Raw genomic sequence first — 22,877 nt, 5'->3', positions numbered from 1 at the left:
GTGAAACCAGTTTGTGAAGGATCATCAGCTTGCTGGGTTGGAGTGGTTATGGTTGAACACATTCCCTGATCTCCCATTATGCTTTGCACTCTAAGATTCTTGCCTAACATCCTCTTAAAATATTGGTTACCTTATTTTTCAGAGTCTTTATGCTGCTAAAGTGGGTATTGATTTACTGTGCTATTCTTTAGTAACTACAGCTGGAAATTGCAAAAGACCATCGGCTATCAAATCATGTAAATACAGAGAAAGAAGTTAAAGAAATGGGAGTGTTGTCTCTCCCTATTTCTGCATTCAGTTGTTTAAATATTGGGATAAAAAATCCTTGAAATTTACAGTCTTTAATTAAGAAAACAGAAAGCTCATGTTAAATTTACAGATAAGAGTTCTGCCTCACTGAATATTGCCAACTTTATTTTTGTGCGCTCGTTCAGTGACATAATGAGCATCCTGTTTCCTTAAGCATTTAAGTGTAGGTTCTTGTGAACTGACAGGATAGACTCTCTTAAGGACTGAGTAGGCTGCTACAGCAGCTGGTGTGACATTCAAGTGTTCATATTGCCTTCTTGCTCCTGAACAGAAGGGGGGGAAAAAAACAACAGTGTTTTAATTTAGAAATCTCTTCCTTGACTATAGCTCAAATTCTCAAAACCAGTGAAACTAGAAAATGATAGAACATTTCATTCTCATATGTAATTGGAGATATAATATGTTCTTACATTTGGTGGTAAGCTTTACAGAATTATATAAAATTAACTTTCCTTAATTTTGAGCTTTTCAAAGGCTTATTACCCTTTACTAGGGAACTCAGTGTTAAGGATGAGAGTTCCTGAAATGTCTCAAAAAAGGATATAGCTTGGGGGGACAGCAGGAAAAGGTAGGTATATAAATTACAGTTCTCTGTTAAAGTTCTTACAATTTAATATTGTTTTAGGTGTTTAAAATCATTTCACATGTTCAAAATGAAATAATGAGGCTCCATATTTCTTTCAATGAAAGAAATTATTTTCAGTGTTTGTCTATCAGTATACTTGGTATTAAAAACCAAAGTAATTTAAAGTAACAGCTCACAGAATATTTTTAGAGTATCGTCTGCTTTCAATTACTCATGCAAATTGAGAATAACATAATGAGGAGCCATGAGTAATTGGCTTATATAATTGACAGGGAATTCTGGATGAAGGTGGTAATCCAACAGTTTGTTCCTTAGCCAAAGTTCAGGGCACATAGATCTACAGCAGTGGTTCTCCCTACCAGTGGCAGTGGCCTCAGTATCCTTATCGCTTGAGAAGCTATTAGAAATGTAAATTCTTGCACCCTACTCCTGATCTACTATTGAATTGAACCACTGCTGGTGGAGTCTAGCCACCGGTTAAAGGAGTCTTTGACATCATCTGATGCCTGCTGAAGTTGGAGAACCACTGATCTGAGGTATATGGAATTAGTATATAAATGATTTTGGTAATCCAGTATGTGACTGACCCAGCACTTTTCAGTTTATCCTGGGGGTACATTCAGAAGATCCTGGTTTCGGTCTGTATCTGTACAACTTTGCAAAGCTAGAACAGCCTTTTAAGAGATACAGGTTATCATCAGAGTTTGGGATAAGATGATTCCAACTGATTTGACCATAAAGCAAAAACACCAATTGTGAACTTCAAGGTATCTGTGTTTGGGATCATTCACATTAAAATTTTATCACATACTCTGTTTAATTAAGTACTTTGTTGGCATAAACAGATAATCTGTACTATCAAAAGCAAGAGTAATTGTCTTATAGCCCCAGGGAAGGGGATGAATCATCAATTTATTGAGTTTCTTCTGCTTTGGGCTGACATATTTCTTTATAAACTCAAGGCTGTGGGGAATAGGAGCTGTGTTTCAGGCTAGGAAAAGGAAACGAGGTGATTTTATTCACACTTGTACTGAGCCAGACGGCTATAGTGCGGTTTTACCATTTTAATTGAATTGTGAAATTCTAAAATATGAGACAGAAAAAAATAAAACTTCTAAATGCACATGCAAATAAATTTTAACTATTATCTATAAACTGATCTCATGCGCGCACTAAAAACAGATGAAAACAATTATGGTCAGGCTTACAGTGCCACCCCCCCCCCCCCCCCCCCGACTCCCTTGACAGTTGTTCAAGAATAGGAACAAGCAGTGGAAAATGAAAACAAGCGGCCAGAGATGGCAGCGTGGTGGGAACAAAAATGGAGCATCGGAGAAATTAAGGCAGCAGGACATTTCAAGAGCGAGGGAGTGGTTAGCAGTGGCAAAGGTCAGTAGGTTAGATAAGAAGGACTACATTTGTCCCTTCGATTTAGAACAAGACCAGTCAGTGGTCACCTTGAAGAGTAGTTTCAGTTGCAGCACGGAAGAAGCTAGAGTGAAGTGGGTTGATCTTTGAGTTGAAGATGAAGTAGAAATAGTAAATTTCAGAAAAGATGGTAGATTCTGAGTCTTATCCAGTGGCCCTAACTAGGTAAGATTTTTATGTATTATTTATATGTAATTGTTAACCTTATTACCGTATTGATTTGGTATAACTTTAATTTAGTGTAATCCTAGCAAACTATTGCTCAAGCAACTGTATCATTTACTCCAGCCTTTCTGAAATATTGAAACTCAGCATTATTACTTTTCATAGCTTTAAGGATCTAAGACCCTGGTTAAAAGCCATTGCTCCGTAGCAGTCATTGTATATAGCTCATTTGAAAAATCTTAAATACGTTTAACTAATATTGTCTGAAAGGATTGAAAAGAAAAGTTACCTTTTGTATGTGTTACATATCAAGGTGGTTTGGAAATTCCTCAAATACTGTGACTTTCTTTTGACTAATCCTGCGTACATAGCATATTATTTTAAACATAGGGTTATGAGGTTTTGTTTTGCTCTATTTAAATTGTCCTTGCTTACTGTTATAAAACCTGTTTTTCAAATTGATTTTTAGCTTCAGGATCAAATATAGACACTAAGCACCTACTGTATTCCATACAGTGTGAGGGGTTAAAATTAAAATACCACAAATCCTGCCTTGAGTTCACAGTTCATTGGGGAAGACAAGAGAGGTAAACAAATCATTGCTGCTGTGCAATAAAAGCTATAATAGAAGAACAAATTAGTGCCTCCACTATTCTAATCTACTTGTTGCCCACCCTGAGAGATTTGCCAAAGTGATGGTGCTGAATTTATCACTGGCAGCAGCTGTAGCTCGCCCTTCAAGTGGTGTACTTAGTCTCTGCCTCTTGAAGATTCTGGGTAGATGGTAAGTAATTTACTGAGGGGAGTGAGACTAATTTTAGTCATCTCAGACATAGCGACGGTATTTATGAATCCTGTGAGACTAATAAATCAGACATTGTAGACAATGTTTATTTTCTGTGTGTTATCAGTTCTATAAAACCGAAATCATGTTTGGTGAATTTAATCCTGTTTATGTATCATTCTTTATTCACCTGATATAAATTACTTTTCTCAACAGGCTTTATAGTCTTTATGTTCCTTTGTGCAGTGTGTATGCTTTCTTTAAGCCTCTTAAAAAATAAAAAAGTGAGTTAAGAATGTTAAAATTGAGTTATCCCTTGGTTCTTTGGAGTGCTTTAATGATATAACTTGAGCATAACAAAATTTTGTAAAAGAAACATGACTCCATGATCTTGAGGTATCTTCTCTTTGATATGCAGCCTCTTGATGGTAGGCCATCCCTTCTTTCTGCCATTAATCTGATATTACACATCATTGCTTTTATATTTAGTAGGTTACAGTACATTTTTATCACTTCTATTAAAAATTGTTTTAATTGTTGGAAGACTTTACATTTGTAGGGTGTGAATCAGGGTAATTTTTTTTTTCTGTAGAAAGTGTCTATATTTTGAATGATCATGGTAAGATATGGAGATCAAAGATGAATAAGGCATTGGTTTTTGCGTTTAAATAAATTTAAGTTTAGTGGGCCTAAATTTAGGCTTACTTCTATAGTAGTTAATACTGCTGAACCTTGCAGGGATATTTAAGGTGGTGAGTTTTAGGTTGTCCTGCCTGAGGTCTGAAGGTCACTGCTATTATCTAATGGGGTGGGGTGGGGCAGGGTGTGCTGGGCTAGATTTCTTCATTTAAGATAGTGCTGACAATAAAATGCTAATCAGCCACAGTGAGAAACAGCTATAAAAGCTTAGTTATCCCTCTCCTCACAACTACTTGTCTGCAAAAGAAATTGGATTAATCTTTATGCTAAAAGAAACTAAGAAAATGGAGATTGAGTGTTCTTTTTTTGAAAGGTTGCAGTCAAAAGCAAGTTTTTAGCTTTTTGTCAGTCAGATGTTGTGCCTAACAACTAGGGTGTGGCGATCCACTTTGAAGTACAATGCCAGCTATTTAGGTGGTAGTGGCCTCTTTACAGCCTGTATATTGTGATGATTTACCCCTTGACTTAAGTTTTGTTTTTTTACTCCTATTTTTAGTGATTTTGGGGAGTATTTATTTGCTCTCTTTTATTATAAGTATCTTTATTCTTTTTGGAAGTAGATGATTATGTGTGTTTGGTTTCAGTGGCTATAAAATGAGCAATTGGATTTGATCAACATCACTTTTGGCCATTAAATTCTATGGTTCTTCCTTTGTAACCATTTTTTAACAGAATGTTGGCTTTAAGACTTGTTTATGATCAGTATTTGACTTAGAAGCTTAAACAATTCTCTTATTAAGTGAAAAAAAAAATAACGTCTTTAGCTTTTTTTTAACCTCAGATCCATAATTTGTGTTCCTATAAAATCAGTTAAGAACCTTTGTAAATATTAATTTTTAAAAATGTATTGAGACCTATTAGAGTTAGTAAATAGAAATTTGAGTTCATGCTGAAGTTATTGTAGTATATCAAATGAAAACCCAGACATTTTGTTGAGCTCTTTCAGTGTGGATACCTTAAGAAAACTGTTCAAAAAATTTTGAAAGAATATATGAAATAAAAATTAACTTCATATTCTGAAGTAATTACAAATACAAAATCTGTAAGTTTAGAAAATTGAAGAGTAAGATTTAGTACTACAACTTTTTCATGTTTTGAAACTTCATTCTGCATTGGGAAGGATTTGAAAACAATTAAGCTTACTTGTGGACCTGTAGCTAGTTGATTCAAAGGATATTTTAAGGGAGCCTGGGTGGCTCAGTAGGTTAAGCATCTGCCTTTGGCTCAGGTCATGATCCCAGGTCCTGGGATTGAGCTCCCTCTAGGGCTCTCTGCTCAGCCTGGGGGCCTGCTTCTCCCTCTCCCTACCACTCTGTCTACTTGTGCGCATTCACCCCCCCCCCCCTTTCTCTGTCAAGTAAATAATAAATACAATCTTTTAAAAATATTTTAGATTGGGATCCCTGGGTGGCGCAGCGGTTGGGCGCCTGCCTTTGGCCCAGGGTGCGATCCTGGAGACCCGGGATCGAATCCCACGTCAGGCTCCCTCTGCCTGTGTCTCTGCTTCTCTCTCTCTCTCTCTCTCTCTCTCTCTATGACTATCATAAATAAATAAATAAATAAAATATAAAAAAATTTTAGATTAATGAAAGTTTAAGCGAAAGGATTGGCTTCTAACACATTACTTTTGATTTATAACTAATTTGTTTAAATTTAGGCTTGAAATTAATCCACATGACTTTCCTTAAACTTATGACTGCAATTAGCAGATCTTCAAATTAGATGGTATCTTTCATACTTTACACACAAGAAATATTTTTTCCCCTGGGGTTTGTTGTGTTTGAAGTAATCCTGCCTAAAAGGAGTCTTTATTTTTAAAAGATAAATGGAATCCATGGTGAATGGAGTGCAGAACAGGACGTCAGTTGTGTATATGTATAAAGCATGCTTACTGCATTAGCCTGTGGAGTTACCTTCTAAATTAAGAATGGATTTTTAAAGATTAGAGTTGTCACACAAAGGGTACGGGTTGTTTCCAGGTATTGAGCATCCTTCCATATAATTCTTTTAGTATCTTGCTTGGTCAGCTCCAAGGCTAGGGAGTTCTCACTTAACCCAGGGGCCCTTTAGTAGTCAGGGTTCTCCAGAGAACCAGAACCAATCAGAAATATATACAAACAGTGCTTGCTTTATTATGAGGAGTTTTCTCAGACATTTATGGAGGCTGAGCGGTCCCACTATCTGCCTTTTGCAAACTAAAGACGCTAGAAAGCCAGTGGTCTCATTTTCATTCTGTGGGCCCGCCTTGATATGAATTCCCATTCCTATTTTGTTCTGTTCAGACCCCGTATGGATTGGGCAAAGCCCACCCACCCTGGGAAGGCAGTCTGCTTTACTAGTCTACCTATTCAAATGCTAATCTCTTTCAGAAACACCCTCCCAGGTACACACAGAAATAATGTTTAACCAGGTATCTGAGTACCCTGTGACCAGTCTTGTTTCCTTAAAATTAACTGTTACAGACCTATTCCAATTTTTGATGACTTGTTATAGAGTTTGACGTTGGTAGCCAAAAACTACCTCTCTGTAGCTTTCTTCATTTCATTTCATTCTATTTCTGTCTTCAAGAGGCCATGAATACATCTGGTCCCTTTTCTACACTATAAAACTTCAAATGTTTGAAGTTTGCTATCACATTCCTCCCCTGGACTAAATTTTCTCTATTTCTTCAATGTACTGGTTTCCTGACTCCTAACATTCTCTTTATTATTAACTCTTTTACAGTATGCAGTTCATGGTGTTCATACCAGACCAATGCAGAGCCTAGTGGGCCTGTTATGTGTAATACAAATAAAAGTTGGTACCTTTCATTCATTTATCCATCTTTTTGCTAGATTAAGTCATCATGTTTTATCTGTATAGCAGAGCTTCTTTTATATTAGACTATCATCAGAATCCTCTTTTCCTCTAGGTTTAGAAATCTTTATTTAAGTTTTAAAAATTTATGTATTCATGAGAGACACATAGAGAGAGAGGCAGAGACATAGGCAGAGGGAGAATCAGGCTCCTTACTGGGAGCCCAACTTGGGATTGGATCCCCGACCCCAGAATCATGCTGTAAGCCCTGAACTGAAGGCAGGAGCCCAACCGCTGAGCCACTCAGGCGTCCGGAAATCTTAGTTTTTTTAAACATTCCTTATCTGAAATGGCTGGGCAGTCCTCATCTGAGAACAGGATTATTGTCTGCAAATATTCTTAACAATAGAAATCGCTGACATGTTTATGATTAACTGTGTGCCAAGCTAAGTTCAAATAGTTTTACATATATTAACACATTTAAAGAGGTGAGCACTGTATTTGTTTCTGTATTTTATGAATGAGCCGGCAGTATTACTGGTGTGTTTGTCCAAGGTGAAGCAGAATAGTCTGTTACCGATCTTTATAGGTGTTAGGCTCCTGTCATTGTTGCCTAAGAACATACTCTCTTCGGGGGCCCAGTGGAAAGCACTTAGATCATGTTAACTAACATTAAGTTAGTGTATTTTGTAACAATTCATGTGTCCTCTCATTCCTACCTATCTGGATCCCAATTCTGTCATCTAACATTTGCTGGCTTACCTACCTTCAAGCTGTCTGCGGAGTAGAGAAACATCACTTCTCTGTTTGTAAATCACCAACAATGGTTTAGAAGTCAAGAATTAGGAACCTAGTAATGTCTTGCAGGTTGTTCCTCTTTGTTATAGTACACTTAGTTATGGAGGCATATATTTTGTATCTTGTCTGCAAGAATCTCATGTTACTATATAATATTTTTAGAGTGCTCAGTTTCATCCAGCTTCATATTTCATCCCATAACTTAACTATTGCCCTGTATTTCTTTGAGTTTTTCTGATAATGCAGCTTTTTGTGGTTATCATTGTTGAGTGTAGATAATCATTTCATGATCTACAAGTGTTTCTTTTGAAAGAAGGATTTGAAATTGTCATTAACAAAGCTGTCTCCTTGTGAGCTTCACTCATTACTTAGTAGGACCTCACAGGTTTTTTTGGTCTTCTTCAAAGGGCCCTGCTCATTCATAGTAAAGCTTATGTGTCAGTTGAAATCCATTTTACCCTCCTTTTTGAAGAATGTAACTTTTTGCCCAACTCCAGTCTTAAACTACCTCTTTCTTTTTTTTGTAATCCCCCAAAGACTAGTAGTGGCTTGGCCAGAGATGCCATCTAGGGATTCAGGGATAAGTTCTGTAGACCAGGAGGCCTCCATAGAGTAGCAATGTGTTTTCTTTAAAATACCCCCTCTCCCAGCCTCTGCTTTGGGGGCCTCTGCATCCTCATAGTAGTTTCTTCTTTAACTTTTCAAATGGAAGATCAGAATCTGTTAGGCAACACAAAGAAGCAAAAACAGATCTTCTACTTTCTGTTATATCTCAGTTCCAAATAGTGTGTCCCCATCTTGATTGTCATTTTGTAACAAACAAACAAAAAACAAAACTTTTTTAAAGTCCTAAGCATTTTTGTGAATTTGCTACTTCAGTGGATGGAGGGGTGAAAGTAGAAAGGAAACTTGTAAAAGAGGCTATAGACAATCTAGAAATACAGAACCAGCCTGCTGTATAACTTGTACGTAATTGTAAATTCAACTAGTCCACTTTTGGAAAGTGGCTCGTTTGCATTTGGTGCTTTTGCTTTGATTTCTCTTTCTTTAAACAGTGGGAGAACTGGACATAATTGATAATCATGTACTTAAAAAGCTGTTGCAAAGTGGTAGAAACCTCAACCCCAGAAGGGAATTTATTGATAAATTACCAAGAAAATCAAAGAAAGGACAGACTTGACACTGACCAGCAGGCTCAAGTGATCCAGCAGTGACAGGCACATTCCTTGCCTCTCCTTTCCTCCCTCTGTCTCTCCTTCCCTTTTGGATCCATTCGCAGAGGCTTTCCACATCTCAGATTTAAATTCAGTAAGAAGAGGCAAGTCTCTGCCCCAGAGTCACAGCAGAAGCCTCCTTCCTGCCCTTTGCCCCTGTTGGGTCATACGCGAATTCATTCAACCTGGGGGCGGGGGGTGGGGGGAGCTCGGGTTCATTGTGGCCGTGCATTCTTCATTCTTCAATCGGGGTTCATCGTGGCCCGAATGTTTGGATGTGGGAGGGAACCTCATAGGGACTACATTGAGAGTCAGGGAAGGGCAGATCCCTGAAGGAAAAGTGGGGACTAGTCCTGAAAAGTGGGGGAAAGGCTACAGCACTGGCAGATAACAGATATCCACTGTAATGTCTGAAGTCTGCTTTATTATATAAATTGGTACATTTGGTATTATTTGACTGTTTTTTGACCTGTGACAGTTTCTCTTTGAACCCAGTAAAACATGAAGACAAAGTAGAGGCATGGCTTTTGAGTCACAAATAGAAATTCAGATCCTAGCTCTATTTTTGTATCCATATTGTCAAGAAAAAGAGAACCCAGGAACACCCATTTCTCCTGCTTGCATTCTGTCTGGAGAAAAGACAACGATTGGCAGAGAAGAATAAAAATATTAGTTTTAATATTGACAGAAGCTGAAATGGAGGATTTGATTTTTGTGCAACAAAAATGAAGCTCTGCACTCAAACCTAAAACACATCAGTTATTTACCCCACCCAGATGCTTTGAACAGTAGCAGGTTTTTTTTATTTTTATTATTTTTTTATTTTTAAATTTTTATTTATTTATGATACACAGAGAGAGAGAGGCAGAGGGAGAAGCAGGCTCCATGCACTGGGAGCCCGACGTGGGATTCGATCCCGGATCTCCAGGATCGCGCCCTGGGCCAAAGGCAGGCGCTAAACCGCTGCGCCACCCAGGGATCCCTAGCAGGTTTTTTTTAACCTGGGGATCTGCCCCTACCCTAATAACTCAGACCAGAATGTATGAGTTTTTGCAGAAATCTGGCTCCCAAAAGAAAGCACAAAGATGAAGAGATTACATATGTCAGTTCTTGGAAAATCTGCCAGGTAACTTATTTTACCTCAGTGGTAATTGATGGGATAGGAAGCTACCACTGAGGAAGGTCCTCTTTTTGGAAGAAACCAGAGACTGATAACATGCATGCCCTCAACACACAGATTTAGTTAGGAATCTTATTTTATCTCTTCAACAAATAACTTATTTTAAGGTTGGTGTGATATTCAGATGCCAGCAAATTTTGAGTGTGGAAACTCAAGGAGATAATCAAATAATCACCCTCTCTAGTCTTTGGAGTTGGGTTATTATAATAATTGATGTGTGAGTAGGAGGGAACCCACTTTGCCTCGGAGATGAATAAAATTGGTAATAATTGGGCAGGCAAGAAGGATTTGTGAAGTGGGAGGAAAAAGGCTATGAAAAAAAAAATGTCTCCTGGAATCTGTAGCTATCATATCCGTCCGTGCATATTTAACCCCAAGGCAAGGAATTTTTCCTCAACCACCTGGTATGAATTCGGAGTTTTTAGCCCATTTTCCTATCCACTGGTTCTCACAGTGTGCTCTCTGGACTGATAGCCCATGTCTCACCTGGGAATTTGTTAGAAAAGTAAATGATGGAGTACATCCTAATCCTCCTGAATCTAAACCCTGGAGGTGATTTTGATGCATATTGAAGTATGAGAACCACATACCATGATTTGCAAAATCCTCATAACAATTTAATACATGAAGATTAATTGCACTTGGCAGTATTCTTTACTAGTTCCCAATCATTGAATATTTTATTAAATATGGGGGAGAGAGGTATTTGGGGAAGAAGAGAGATTGAATAGGTAGAGTTTGGGCTTAAGTGCTAATAAATAGGTGTGAGCAGTAGGACTGTATTTTCACCCTCTAAGTTTAGGTATAGTGGCATGATGCCTGTTTCAAAAACTATATGTAGCAGCAAAATGCACACCTTTGGATAAAGCAGAAATTAGAATGAGAAAGAACATTGGGGGGTAGTGATTATAATTTGTGGAGGAGGCATTGGAAGATCAGAAAGACAGGTTATATAAAAGGGACTTTTTAAAATCTAACTTTTTATTTGAGAGAGAGAGAGCACGAGTGGGGTGAAAGGCCGTGGGAGTAGCAGACTCCCTGGATCCCAGACTACAGGATCAGGATCTGGGCTGAAGACTACTACCGCCCAACTGACTGAGCCACATGGGTGCCTAAAAGGAACTTTTCAAAGGAAGAATTAACTCAGTAACTGACTGAAGCTAAAGTGGATGGAATCAAAGATAACTGATGGTTTCAAGCCCAGGTGATTAGAATAGTGGTGATTGAGGAAGGGAATTCCCTGTTTAGGGAATAAGATGAATCCAGTGTTGGGCATGTTAACATTGGGGGGGATTAAAGGACATAGATGGAGACGAGTTGAACACTCATCTTTAGGTGACTTAGAGTACAAAGAGAACTTGAAAGAATTATAGGGAAAATTAAATTAATGCATCCATTTATTGGTTAAATACCAAATGTCTGCCATGGTTCTAGATTCCCAGGATATACGAATGGGCAAACCTGACAAATAAGGGAACAGGGTAATTTTAGGTAATACTAAAGGCCAGCAAAGAGAGAGTAATGATAAAGAGGGATAAGGGGTAGAGAATTTCTTGGGATAGCTGGTCTAGGGAAGATCTGAGGTGATACAGGACAGAAATCATGGTGGAAGATAGTTTTAGAAAGCCAAGAGGTTAGTGTTACAGGTGGTCAAGGAGAATTGCAGGCAGGCATATTGTTCATTGTGGTTTTTTGACCTTTGAGGGTCTATATTGTATGGAAGGTTTGGAGACAAGGGTCCATGTATTAGAAGGAACATGGGTTTGGAGACATCCCAGCTCATCCTTTTTTTTTTTTTTTTTTTTTTTTTTTTTTAAAAAGGCACTTGTAAGCTCTGCAGAAACTCCTCACTTTCTCTAAAGCTTATTCTCAGTAGAGTAAGGAGTAATAACATCTCATGGGATTACATTGTGATGATTAAATGAGAATGAATTTAAAGAAATAGTGCTTGGAATGTAAGTGCTGAGTGATAACTATTAATAACAGTGACACTGAATGGAACATAAAATTCAGTCATGTGAAATGCAGTTTCATTTAATAATGGTAAGATGTAACATCTTGAAATACAATTTTATTTAGGAGTTATACTTTGATCTTTTGTCATGCAAAACACTAAAGGCATGAGACTACAGTTAAAAATATTTTTATAGTTAAGTGATGTACTTTGATTAGCTACCAGATGATACTTAGAAAATATGCTTGCATGCATAATACTATGAGAGGGATTTTACTAACTTTTAAATATTTTCTTACAGATGTGTACATCTCATGATTGATCCGAAGAAACTAGTCATGGGCCAAAGGTCAAGATACTTCTCTGGGAAATGCTGTTGATGCTGCTCTACAAAGTCATACAATGAGTGTTTGGTTTAAGAAAGAATTTCATATTTAAAAGATTTTCATCTTGGAAATACATCAAGTGAAAATTAGAGTCTTTGGGAAACATTTTCCTCTTAATAAATTATACTTGTAATGGGCGACATGGCAAACAACTCACTTGCATATAGTGGAGTAAAAAACTCTTTGAAGGAAGCTAATCATGACGGAGACTTTGGAATCACGCTCGCAGAGCTGCGGGCTCTCATGGAGCTCAGGTCTACAGATGCATTACGAAAAATACAAGAAAGCTATGGAGACGTCTCTGGAATTTGCAGCAGGTTGAAAACATCTCCCAATGAAGGTAGGTTGTGTTATGTTTGTTTTTAGTTCTTTGTTATGGAGAGTATTATAAATTTGGCTCATGAATAAACCATAAACCTGTGTATATTGTCTTGGTTAGTATATGATTATGTCATAATTTTAGTGATATTAAAATGGATTAGCTATCAGATTGGTTCAATTAAAGTAACTTTAGATCAGGAAATAATATTACAAATTAATACTTATATTTTAGGTTGGTGGGAGGAAGTATTTTGTATTGTTGTACATATTGTTGCTGCTTGTTTACAATAACAAGATTGCTTTTCCACTGGAACTATAGAAGATGGAGCCAAGCTAGGTAGCCCCCCGGGGATTCAGTGGAAATTAAACCCTGCTCACTTATCCTTCATTTTATAAGGTAGTTTGAAATAGTTGTCACAGCCAGTGGATCACCAAGTTGTTTTTAACCTAAACTTTAATAATGAGTTCAGAAGGTCCTAAAGCAAATGGAGTAAATTAGATGCCATTTTTTTTATACCTAGCAGACATTTCCTTTGATTAAAACTAATTTTCAGCCTCAGAATTATGTTCAATTTCCCTGTGTTCAAAGAAGTCTTTGGTTTCATAATTCTCAATTTGCAGTAAGTTTCTTTTTGAGAAAAGAAAAAGTCATTATAACTTCATTGCATTATGGTCTTTGAAATGGTTTGAGATAGATGACCTTTTATACATTCATCATGTTGAATAGAAAATTACGGTTAGGAGGTTTCAGAAAGGCTTTTGCAAATTGCAAAGGAGGGAGGAGGATACATGATGATGAATGTTTGGTGATTTTAGTAAGGATGGGAAATCAACTGTTAAAAGTTAAAGTATATTAGTACATATTCCAAAGCGAGTTCCAGAGAAATTATGCAGAAATGACTTTCTTTCCTTTTTTGTTTTAAGTTTATTTGTTTTTAAGTAATCTCCACCCAATGTGGGGCTTGAACCTACAACCCCACGATCAATAGTCACATTCTCTTCTGACTAAGCAAGCTTGGTGCCCCCAAAAATGTTTTAGTTTTTTTTTTTTTTGGAACATCTCATGCCATGCCATACTACTTCTGATAAAATTTAAAATAATAACAAAAAGTTATTTCCAAAATTGTTACAGTTTTTAAAATCACATTAAAAATTCTTTAACTTGCTTATATATATAATTGTATTTGAATTCTTAATTGTTTTAATGGTAGGCAATTAATTTTTCTAAGGTGGCATAATCTTGAGGAAGCTTGTATCCATATCCAGATTTGTTGTTGCTGGCACTTACAAATGTTAACTCCTTTTATCCTCACAACAACCTTCCCCTTTTTTGCAGCCAAGGAATCCACAACACAAAAAGGTTAATCGGCTTACCCAGAGTCTCACAGCTCTTAAGTGCCTGAGTAGGGATTCAAACCTTCACATTCTAGCTACAGAGAACATGCTTTTAACCCCCATGTTGCACTGCCTGTTAACAAAAGTTCAGTTCATGCAACTGAGAATATGGAAAGAGAGGTACCTGTGTTCTGTCTTCACAGATAGTATTGCTTGTTGGCAGGAATTTCATGGTGAAAAGAAATGATCTATTAGTCTTTTTAAAACATGCCCTTGGGGATCCCTGGGTGGCTCAGCAGTTTAGCGCCCATGGAGCCTGCTTCTCCCTCTGCCTGTGTCTCTGCCTCTCTCTCCCTGTCTATCATGAATAAATAAATAAAATCTTTAAAAAAATAAAAATGAAATAGAAGATAAAATATGCCCTGTTCTGGAAATGGTATTTGTGAGCTTCCCCATTTGGCCTGCTAATTCACTGCTTGTCTTCCAGCAGAGTAGCCTTTTAACTGGATTTGAAGGCTACTTTATATCTCCTGATCAATAGAAGTATTTTGAGCCAGATATGATTTTCATATTAAAAACTTTTCCATCTTTTACTCTTAAAAGAATTGGAAGTATAAATTTTGAGGTTAACTGAAATCAAGACTTATCATTTCATGTTTCATCTTTATCTATTAGAGCAAGCACCTATCTTAGAATCCTCAGAATCTGAAAGTATACTTTTATGACAGAATTACTTACTTGCAACATCCTAAATGTATGCAATTATCCCTGTGGTTTTCCCCCCCATTATCTTCATTGTTTTCCTATATTGACTTCCTTATTCATTCCTACCATAAATCCTATTTCTTGATCCTTTTATTTTTAAACTAGCTTTTGGTCGGTATCTATATTTTATATTGGGTGGTAGAAAAGACTGTCTAATAATGAGATTTCTAGAATGCACATCTCTATACTGTCCTGTTTATCATTCAGTAGTAATCCACGAAATAAAGAATGACAACGAATGCATGCCAATTGAAGACAGGTACCGAGTGATATTCTCTGTAAGAGTGTGGATGGCTTCATGGTCTTGTAAAGGGGCAGGAAAATAAGTAAGACTCTAGGCTTTTAAGTGGTAGTTGCTAAAATTAGGTGTAAGAGGAAAAAAAGCAAAGGGAATAAGAAAAGGAAACTGGTAGAAAGAAACAAAAGAGTTATGTAGTAGGAAACAGGGTAAAGTTAACAGTAATTGTCCCTGGCTGACTAATGTCTCCATAATGTTTCAGATGGCAGTTTATATTTGCACTCCTTGAAGTAACACTGTTAGTAATGGTGTGCTTTAACCAGGTCTTCATGATGTAATATAATAAAACTAACATTCACACATGGAAATAAATTTTAACTGTGTTAAAAAAAAAAAAAAAAAAGTCAGCCCTTTGCCTGGCATGAATCATTGTTGACTTATAGCCTACCACAAGAATCCTCTGATACCCGGATGGGTATGCTTGGTTATACAAATTGGCACAGCGCTTTCAGGCACTCAGCAAGGAATCCCATCGCAATGATATGCAGCCATGTATATTTTAATATTTGTATAGAGTTACCAACAAGAGTCTTCTATTGAGAATCCTGCATGACCTTGTCCTAGAGATTTATTGCTGCTGTAATAGAGAATTATACACTTAATTTAATACCTGTTCAGGTTACTAGTTTTCATTGCTTATAAAATTTTTGAAGATAGTTGCAACACTACTTCTTCTAACTTTGTTGTTTACATATTATTTCTTAAACTTGTACCTGATGATAGAGTCTGAAGTAGCATAGCATTTAGAGTTTTTTCCTTTTTTTTTTTTTTTTCAAATTTTATTTATTTACTCATGAGAGACACACAGAGAGAGGCAGAGACATAGGCAGAGGGAGAATCAGGCTCCCCCAGGGAACCTGATGTGGGACTTGATCCCAGGACCCTGGGATCATGCCCTGAGCCGGAGACAGACGCTCAACCACTGAGCCACCCAGGAGCACTGTACCTTAGAGTTTTTAGTTTGTTTTTTAAATACAATAGATATATTTCCTTTTTATTTTATTATTATTTATTTATTTATTTATTTTTAAAGATCTTATTTATTCATGAGAGAGACAGAGAGAGGCAGAGGGAGAAGCAGGTTCCCCGTGGGGAGCCTGATGTGGGACTCGATCCCAGGACCCCCAGGATCATGACCTGAGCCAAAGGCAGATGCTCAACCACTGAATCACCCAGGTGCCCCCATTTCCTTTTTATTTTTTTTAAGTTTATTTTAGTAATCTCTACACTCAAAGTGGGGTTCAAACTCATGACCCCAAGATCAAGAGTTGCATACTCTTCTGACTGAGCCCGCCAAGCCACCTGTATGTTCCCTTTTAAACTGTCCTGTTTTTCCCTATCTCCCTGTATGTTGCCTGTCACTTTCCTACTTAAAGCTGGCAGTGGTTTATCATTAGCCTTAATATGAAATTCTGACCTCTCACTTAGGTTAACAAATCTTCTGGGGATCTCATCCCTGCTTGCATCTCTTGTTTCTTCTTTCCCACTCTTCTCTTCAGTGTTTGAGGCATAGCAGGATTTTCAGTTTTCTTAAATATGATTGTGCCAAGGTCACTCTTGTTTTGAGTCTCTTATTATCTCTTCATCTAAGGTACTGTACTTCATCCTTCCTATGACTCTGTATCTCTTAATCACTTTTTTAAAATTAGGAACAAAGGTGCAGAGTAGCCGAGTGGGGTTCTTGGTGCTCCACTTATTTATTTTTATTTATTATAATTTTTTTAAGTAGCTCTGCACCCAGTGTGGGGCTTGAACTCATGACCGTGAAATCGAGTCTCATGCTCTACCAACTGAGCCAACCAGGCACCCTATCTCATAATCATTCTTAAGATCTCAAGTTAGATACCTTAGAATTTCCTCATCTACTCCCATCTCCCAAATTTTGGATTCCAGTTCCATTTGTATATTCTCATAATATCTCATCACCCCCATCATAATACTTAACACACCGAGCCATGATTAACTGGTTACTTGTCAGCTTGCCCCACTAAACTATGAGTTTCTTGAGGGCAAGGGCCAGAGAAAGGCACACTGACTCATTTCCCTTTGTATGCTTACTTAGTGCCCATCACAGCTCCTGAGCCATGGAAATGAATGTGAAAGTTTGACTTTAGACCAATGGTTCATAAATTGGGGTGTGGGGGGAATCTCCTTTGAAATTGAGACTATAGTTTTTTTCCCAATAAGAATGCACATAAATATAAATTTTCACATGCTTTCTAGGTCTATAAGTTTTCCTGAAGCCTTCATTGAGGGAAGTCAGAGTGGCTGCTACCACCACCTCTCTCTTTCTCTCTCTCTCTCTCTCTCTCTCTCTCACACACACACACACACACGCAGACATATGTACGGAACTGGATAAGGCTGTAGTATTTGCTGTGTAGTAGCCATGATTTTCAGTTGAGCTCTCCTTCCAACATTACAGTATTTTCCCCTCTTCATTTCCCAAATTGAGACATTATTTTATTAGTCACAGCAGTTGTGCTACGTTTTCTTAGAAAACGTCAAGCTATTGATAAAATTTTGAATTTTATGTCTTTTTCAAATATTATAGACAATACTCTTGAGCCATTATCTATTCATAGAATGAAAATAGGCTCCCTGCCTATTTCCCCCCTTACTTAGCACAATGGTGAATCCAGACCCCAAAAGCACATAATTCGGAGACTGCCAACCTTTTAAATAAATGGTAATTTAGTTAAACAAAGATAAGTCTATTTGAGAGTAGCAGGGGAATTGCAACTCAGAAAAAACAAACTATAGCAAACCATCGGACAAGTCTGAGGAGGCAGAGTAGGGGAGGGTAGCGTTATTAAGTTCTGGGAGAAAATTGAGAAGGATTGTTTTAAACATAACTTCTTCAGAGAAGAACAGGAGTTCGAGGTTGTGGTGGTTTCTCACTGGCTCGAAGTGGTGGACAGTTTGTTGTTACTGAGGCATGTGGAAATCTTCCTCCTTCCTGCTGGTCATGTAAGTTGAGAAGAGTGCTACGTGCATGAGAACTCTCCCTTCATGGCTTCCGGACGACATTTTAAATTAGATTTCCTTGATTCATTTTCACGTTTCCCGCATTTGATTAAGATCTTTCTCAGAAAGCATCGCTGATTAAGTATCAAGTTGTTCTTTTTGATTGCAGTATTTTTGTCTATTTGTGTCTTTTGGTGCTTGGAAGGATCTTTCCCAGGAGTCGTGTCCCATATAGGGATGGGCGAGTGGGGACTTCAGTAGCGAATGGAAACCATGGAGGCCACGTTTGAGTAACGGGGAAGATAGAAGGAGAGGCTCTCAGGCATTTCCCATTCATAAATTCATATCTTGTCAAGTTTGTAAACATTGGATCATCTCAAAGCCTTGTGCTAGCATTCTTTTTGCCACATTATTTTCATGGCCTTCAGAAATAGCAGGAAAGACTGAACTCAGAAAGTTCTCATTTGTCATTGTCTCATATATTTCTCATTGTCGCCAGAGCTTGGAAATCTCCTTTGGTCCTGCTGTCGCCACCAAATCTCCTAGTGCTGACTAGGAAATTCCAGGTTGGCTGGTCATCTTGCTTTTTAAGCCAAGTGGGTTGCTCAATGATCTTATGTAACTGAGTTTTAACTTCCCCAGAAGTGATAATCCAGGTGCAGCAGGTGGTATTGGCCACAGAGCAGACCCCTCCTTGCTCAGCTAAAAGATAATCAAAGACTGTCCTATTATCAACTTTATCCAGAGACTCTTAAGGTTCTGTTCTGAGAAGCTATTTTCTTGGCTACTGATTCTGCAATATCTCCAAGAGTTACAGAGAGATTTCTAATCATATTGTTTACATTTACTCCTAACCAGGCAACTATGGCCTTGCTAAAGGAAATGAATTCTGAATTCTGAATCCTGAATCCTGAAAGCCTCCTGCTAGGTCCTTCTAACTTGATGGTGTAAATACTGGGAATTTGATCAAAGATGGTGCCTTGGTTTGTGGAAAATTAGGAGTGTGGTCAGATAACTTAAGAGGACTTCACCTTGCTATGCACCAGTTATTGAAGCATTTATAGGCCCAGAGAGAATGATAACCAGCACAGACCACTCTCATGAAGGTGGCATCATAGTTGATAATGATTAATAGTGAAGAGTTTTTCCACGATAAATCCAACAGTGTGAAAAGTGAACCCTTCCTTAGCAGTGGCCTTGGAGAAATAGATGAAAGTTTGAAGTCTTGATTCTTCGGCATCAGGGGAGTAAGTGGTCAACCTTTTTATGTCAGCTACTTCTTTTTCTTTCTTTCTTTTTTTTTTTAAAGATTTATTTATTTATTTGTGATAGAGAGAGAGAGGCAGAGACTCAGGCAAAGGGAGAAGCAGGCTCCACGCAGGGAGCCTGATGTGGGACTCGATCCTGGGTCTCCAGGGTCATGCTCTGGGCCGAAGGCAGGCACTAAACCACTGAACCACCCAGGAATCCCCTAGCTACTTCTTTTTCTAATCAGTTTGATTTAGAGGTCTCCAGTGTCTGTGTGGGATCAGATAGAACCTTCTTCATTTGTGAGATACATATTCAAGGTTTAACTCTCTGGAGTTTGGCCGCTATCTGGGTAGTGAGGAGGACCTGGTATAATATAGTCTCTTCCACGTATATTCATGGACAGTCTTTGTTCATACTCTGATTGCAAATCAAAAGTGTGAGAGAAAATTGGAAATGTTACTTTGGAAAGTTGTATCCAGGTTTTTGAAGAAACTAGAATTCGGAATCCAGTCCATTTTACAAGTATGTAAAAGAAACTCAATGACAATTAACAGGATTAGAATTTAATATAGACAAAAAAGTAAACATAATTTCTTCTCTGTGCAAGTACCCCCTTTTTATAATAAAACTATTTCTTTGCATTAAACTTTGCCTGATTATTTACATTAGTGCAGCAAAAATAGTGATTAGCCATCTAAGCTCTTTTTAAGATGACTTTGCTGGAATTTTGTAAGCAAAGTACCAGATTGACTTTTCTTTCAAAGAACTTTATTGGCTCTCTAAAGTCAAACTTCGTTCCTAAAACTCTCTGACTTTATCTGAATCTATGCATATTTCTCGAATATGATGTTCCAGTCAAAGCTTTGGTAATATGACCAATGTTTTTCAGTCCTGATACAAGGAGAACAGATTCTTACTGAATTTATGCAGATAGTTGGCATGAAGATAAAAATACTCAACTAAGAGTTTCCGAATTCTGGAGGGATAATTTGGAGAGAAAAAAAGCAGGTATTTTATATTTATTGACAAAGATGCACATTACCAAATTGTTGATAGCTTAAGAGAGAAAAGATTTCCTAAAATTCGAAGAAGGAAAACATTAGAGAACCAATAATGTTTTAAACAAGAAGTCATAAAAATTATGATCATCGTCAGTTCATTCAGTCTCATGTTTTTAATTCTTGTTCTGCTTGAATTCAGTTTGCCACTGAATTCTGAAAATTCAGAATTCTGAGAAGTTCTGAAAATTCTTACCCAGTTCAGTTTTATTATCATAAACTTATCAGAGAACTTTCCCTTTCTGAATCTCTTTGAAGGTGAAGTACTGTTGCAGGAACACTTGTAAAAGCCTCAGAGTAGAACAGTAAATGTCTGTAAATGACTAAAAGATTTAAAAATGGCCATGGCTAACGACCTGTTGGGGGTTCATTATAAGGCAATCGACAAGGAAATTTGGTTATTTTTGTGACATACGCTTTAAGGTAGTAGCTAGAATTTTAAGTGTTGACGTGATATAAGGACATATGAGGTCTTTAGACATTTCATGTTATTTTTGCTTACATTAATAACATATTTCCACACAAATATATTCTAAGAAGCTTTAACATCACCTATTTGACAATACTTCCCATATAATTTAACATACCAAATAAGTCTAATTAGTTTCACATCTCCCTCTTTTTTTAAAAATTTTTTAAAAATTTTTATTTATTTAGGATAGTCCCAGAGAGAGAGAGAGGCAGAGACATAGGCAGAGGGAGAAGCAGGCTCCATGCACCGGGAGCCCGATGTGGGATTTGATCCCGGGTCTCCAGGATCGCTCCCTGGGCCAAAGGCAGGCGCTAAACCGCTGCGCCACCCAGGGATCCCACATCTCCCTCTTTATAAGGAGAACAAATCCTTTGATATATTCCAGGGGCCCTTTGTAAAAAAGTTAGTGCAAAGTGGCCAACATACTTCTTTTAGAATTGATTTTTGGGAAGTTTGTCAAAGATATCGAAAGGTTTGAACACTTAGGTTGATAGGTCACTCTGAAACAATACTTAGGTATTGATTTAACCAGAGTGACAAAGACTGCAGGAAAATACAGAAAGGGTAAATAGTTGTAAAAAGCCTTAGCTTCAGGATGCCTGGGTGGCTTAGCATTGAGCTTTTGCCTTCAGTTCAGGGGATGATCCCAGAGTCCCAGGATGGAGTCCCGCACTGGGTTCCCCTTGGGGACCCTGCTTCTTCCTTTGCCTATGTCTCTGTCTCTCTTCCTGTGTCTCTCTCTCATGAATAAATAAATCTTAAAAAAAAAAAAAAAAAGCCTTAGCTGATTTAATATTGAAGAGAACCAACTTTTTTTAAAGTAATCGAAGACCCGATGAGGGCAAAACACAGTCATTTTTTTTTTCTAGGCAGATTACATTAAAAGTAAAGAAAAGCTTTTTTTTTTTTTTACAATATCTTATTAAGAGCAGATCAATAATGTAAGAAAACATTGTTCTTTTATCAGAAAAAAAACAAATTCTAATTTTATACCGCTGTACTTTTGATAATAAAGCTCATTTAAAAAAAAAAAGATTTGAGAGAGAGCCAGCACAAGCGGAGGGGAGGAGCAGAGGGAGAGAGATAAGCAGATTCTGTGATGAATTGGGGTGGGGGGAAGGTGATGACATGTAGGCCTCAATCCCAGGACCCTGCGGTCATGACCTGTGTGTCAAAGTCAGATGCTTAACTCACTGAGCCACCTAGGTGCCCCATACTAAACCTTTTTTTTTTTTTTAAGATTTTATTTATTTGAGAGAGATGAGGGAGCATAGAGAGGGAGTGAGGGGAGAAATAGACTATCTGCTGAGCAGTGAACCCCATGTGGGGCTCTATCTTAGGACTGTTAGATCATGACTTGAGCTGAAGGCAGATGCTTAACCAACTGAGCCACCCTAAAACTGATTTTAAATTAATTTACTTTAATCTTAACCAGCTTGACTACACATCAAAATCTCCATTCAAAGATTCCTTTTCCAAAAACCTACAACTTTTTTACATTCAGATTTTATACTTTTCCTCTTTTCAAATAACCACCTCTTTTCTCTTTTTAAATAACCAGCCTCACTTTATAACAAATTTTCCCTTGACAAAAGTGCAGGTCTATTTCTTTATACCTTCTTTACCAAAAGCCCACATCCAAATTTTGTTTTCATCTGGAGGTGTTTCCTTTATTATTTCTAGTAGCTTTAAGCACACATATTAATTAGAATTCTTAACCCTTAGCAACCTAAATAAGAAGTAAACAGTTGTGAACTGCCCTTTACATTACCATTCTGTGAATTGGCAGGCTTACACTTTTTTATGATTGTTAGAAACATTTGTTTCAGAGTATTTTTAAGCATAGCTAAACATGTTTATTAGACTCCTATCTTTAATTCTGTAAAATGAAGCAAAATATTATGTTCAGTAATATATGTTTCAGTGTTTTATCTTATTTGGAAATGATCTGTATCTTTAATGAATTTAGCTTAACTCATCACTTACTTTAGCAAAACTTTAAGGTTTTAGGTTACCAAAAAATAGGGGGAAATTATTTGAAAAGTTCACTTAAAAACCTTTTTATCCTGCTTACATCTATTTAGTTTATTCATTCTTAACAGTTATGTTTA

The 22,877-nt window shown here is 37.3% G+C and overlaps 1 protein-coding gene across 5 annotated transcripts in view; it reads left to right on the top strand.

Annotated features, from left to right (window-relative positions):
• ATP2B1 (ATPase plasma membrane Ca2+ transporting 1) overlaps positions 1-22,877 on the top strand; it is a 128,264-nt gene that overhangs the window by 46,570 nt on the left and 58,817 nt on the right. For all 5 annotated transcript variants that reach the window (XR_013350681.1, XM_077845772.1, XM_077845770.1 and 2 more), the window contains exon 2: positions 12,215-12,639. Coding sequence is in view for 4 of the 5 variants with exons in the window: in XM_077845772.1 (XP_077701898.1) it covers positions 12,432-12,639 (208 nt within the window). In the remaining variant the exon portion in view is untranslated. The remainder of the gene's footprint in view (positions 1-12,214; positions 12,640-22,877) is intronic.

This window comes from Canis aureus, chromosome 13 (assembly GCF_053574225.1).
Source record: "Canis aureus isolate CA01 chromosome 13, VMU_Caureus_v.1.0, whole genome shotgun sequence".
NCBI lineage: Eukaryota > Metazoa > Chordata > Mammalia > Carnivora > Canidae > Canis > Canis aureus.
The sequence above is the reverse complement of the archived record's forward strand: the minus strand, read 5'-3'. Positions and strand labels throughout refer to the sequence as shown.